General features: G+C 37.0%; 1 protein-coding gene across 1 annotated transcript; it reads left to right on the forward strand.

Annotated features, from left to right (window-relative positions):
* Positions 1 to 245: 245 nt before the first annotated feature.
* On the forward strand, positions 246 to 1446 carry LOC113472917 (titin-like; the record flags this gene model as incomplete). Its single annotated transcript, XM_026832706.1, has 3 exons — positions 246 to 297; positions 443 to 741; positions 897 to 1446. Coding segments are annotated over exons 1-3 (901 nt in total), but the record flags the coding sequence as incomplete, so codon positions are not given.
* Positions 1447 to 1483: the final 37 nt, after the last annotated feature.

The following is a 1483-nucleotide window of genomic DNA, read 5'->3' on the forward strand; positions in this document are numbered from 1 at the left end:
TTACGAATACGACTCGATAGACTCCAATGCAACAGAACAAAGTGAAGATATTCTCAAAAACATAAACATAAATCCAATTCTCACACTATTCGACTCGGGACTCCAATGCAACAGAACAAAGTGAAGATATTCTCAAAAACATAAACATAAATCCAATTCTCACACTATTCGACTCGTTCGATATTCATCATAGCCATCGGCGAGGCCGGAACAGAGGTCGAAACTTGACCTATTCCAATTCGAACATGAAGCGGTACAAAAAGCTCATCATCAACAATCAAGAACTGTTTCAAATGGGTAATCAAACCAGTTGAAGAAGAGTTACCAGAACATGAAGAAACCACACCAGTTGAAGAAGAGTTACCAGAACGTGAAAAAACCAAACCAGTTGAAGAAGAGTTAAAAGAACATAAAGAAACCAAACCAGTTGAAGAGTTACCAGAAAAAGAAGAAATCAAACCAGTTGCAGAAGAGTTACCAGAACATAAAGAAACCAAACCAGTTGAAAAGTTACCAGAACATAAAGAAACCAAACCAGTTGAAGAAGAGTTGCCAAGACATAACGAAACCAAACCAGTCGAAGTGTTACCAGAACATGAAGAAACCAAACCAACTGAAGAAGTGTTACCAGAACATGAAGAAACCAAACCAGTTGAAGAAGAGTTACCAGAACATAAAGAAACCAGACCAATTGAAGAAGAGTTACCAGAACATGAAGAAACCAAACCAGTTGAAGAAGAGATACCAGAACTTAAAGAGACCAAAGCCGTTGAAGAAGAGTTACCAGAACATGAAGAAACCAAACCAATTGAAGAAGAGTTACCAGAACATAAAGAAAGCAAATTAGTTGAAGAAGAGGTAATGAAAGCAGTTGAAGGAGAGTTACAAGAAGAAAAAAACCAGAACTTAAAGAAACCAAAGCCGTTGAAGAAGAGTTACCAGAACATGAAGAAACCAAACCAAATGAAGAAGAGTTACCAGAACATAAAGAAAGCAAATTAGTTGAAGAAGAGGTAATGAAAGCAGTTGAAGGAGAGTTACAAGAAGAAAAAGAAACTAAACCACTTGAAGAAGAGGTAATCAAACCAGTTGAAGAAGAGTTAACAGAAAAAGAAGAAATCAAACCAGTTGCAGAAGAGTTACCAGAACATAAAGAAACTAAACCAATTGGAGAAGAGTTACCAGAACATGAAGAAACCAAACCAGTAGAAGAAGAGTTACCAGAACATGATGAAACCAAACCAGTTGGAGAAGAGTTACCAGAACATGAAGAAACCAAACCAGTCGAAGAAGAATTAACAGAACATAAAGAAATCAAACCAGTTGAAGGAGAGTTACCAGAACATAAAGAAAGCAAACCAGTTGAAGAAGAGGTAATGAAACCAGTTAAAGAAGAGTTACCAGGTAAAAAGCGAGAGACACTGTGGGATTGTGTCTCAAGGAAACGTAAGCCATATGCAAATAAATAGTGAAAACTGCACTA

Source organism: Diaphorina citri, unplaced genomic scaffold, assembly GCF_000475195.1.
Source record: "Diaphorina citri unplaced genomic scaffold, Diaci psyllid genome assembly version 1.1 scaffold10332, whole genome shotgun sequence".
Classification (NCBI taxonomy): domain Eukaryota; kingdom Metazoa; phylum Arthropoda; class Insecta; order Hemiptera; family Psyllidae; genus Diaphorina; species Diaphorina citri.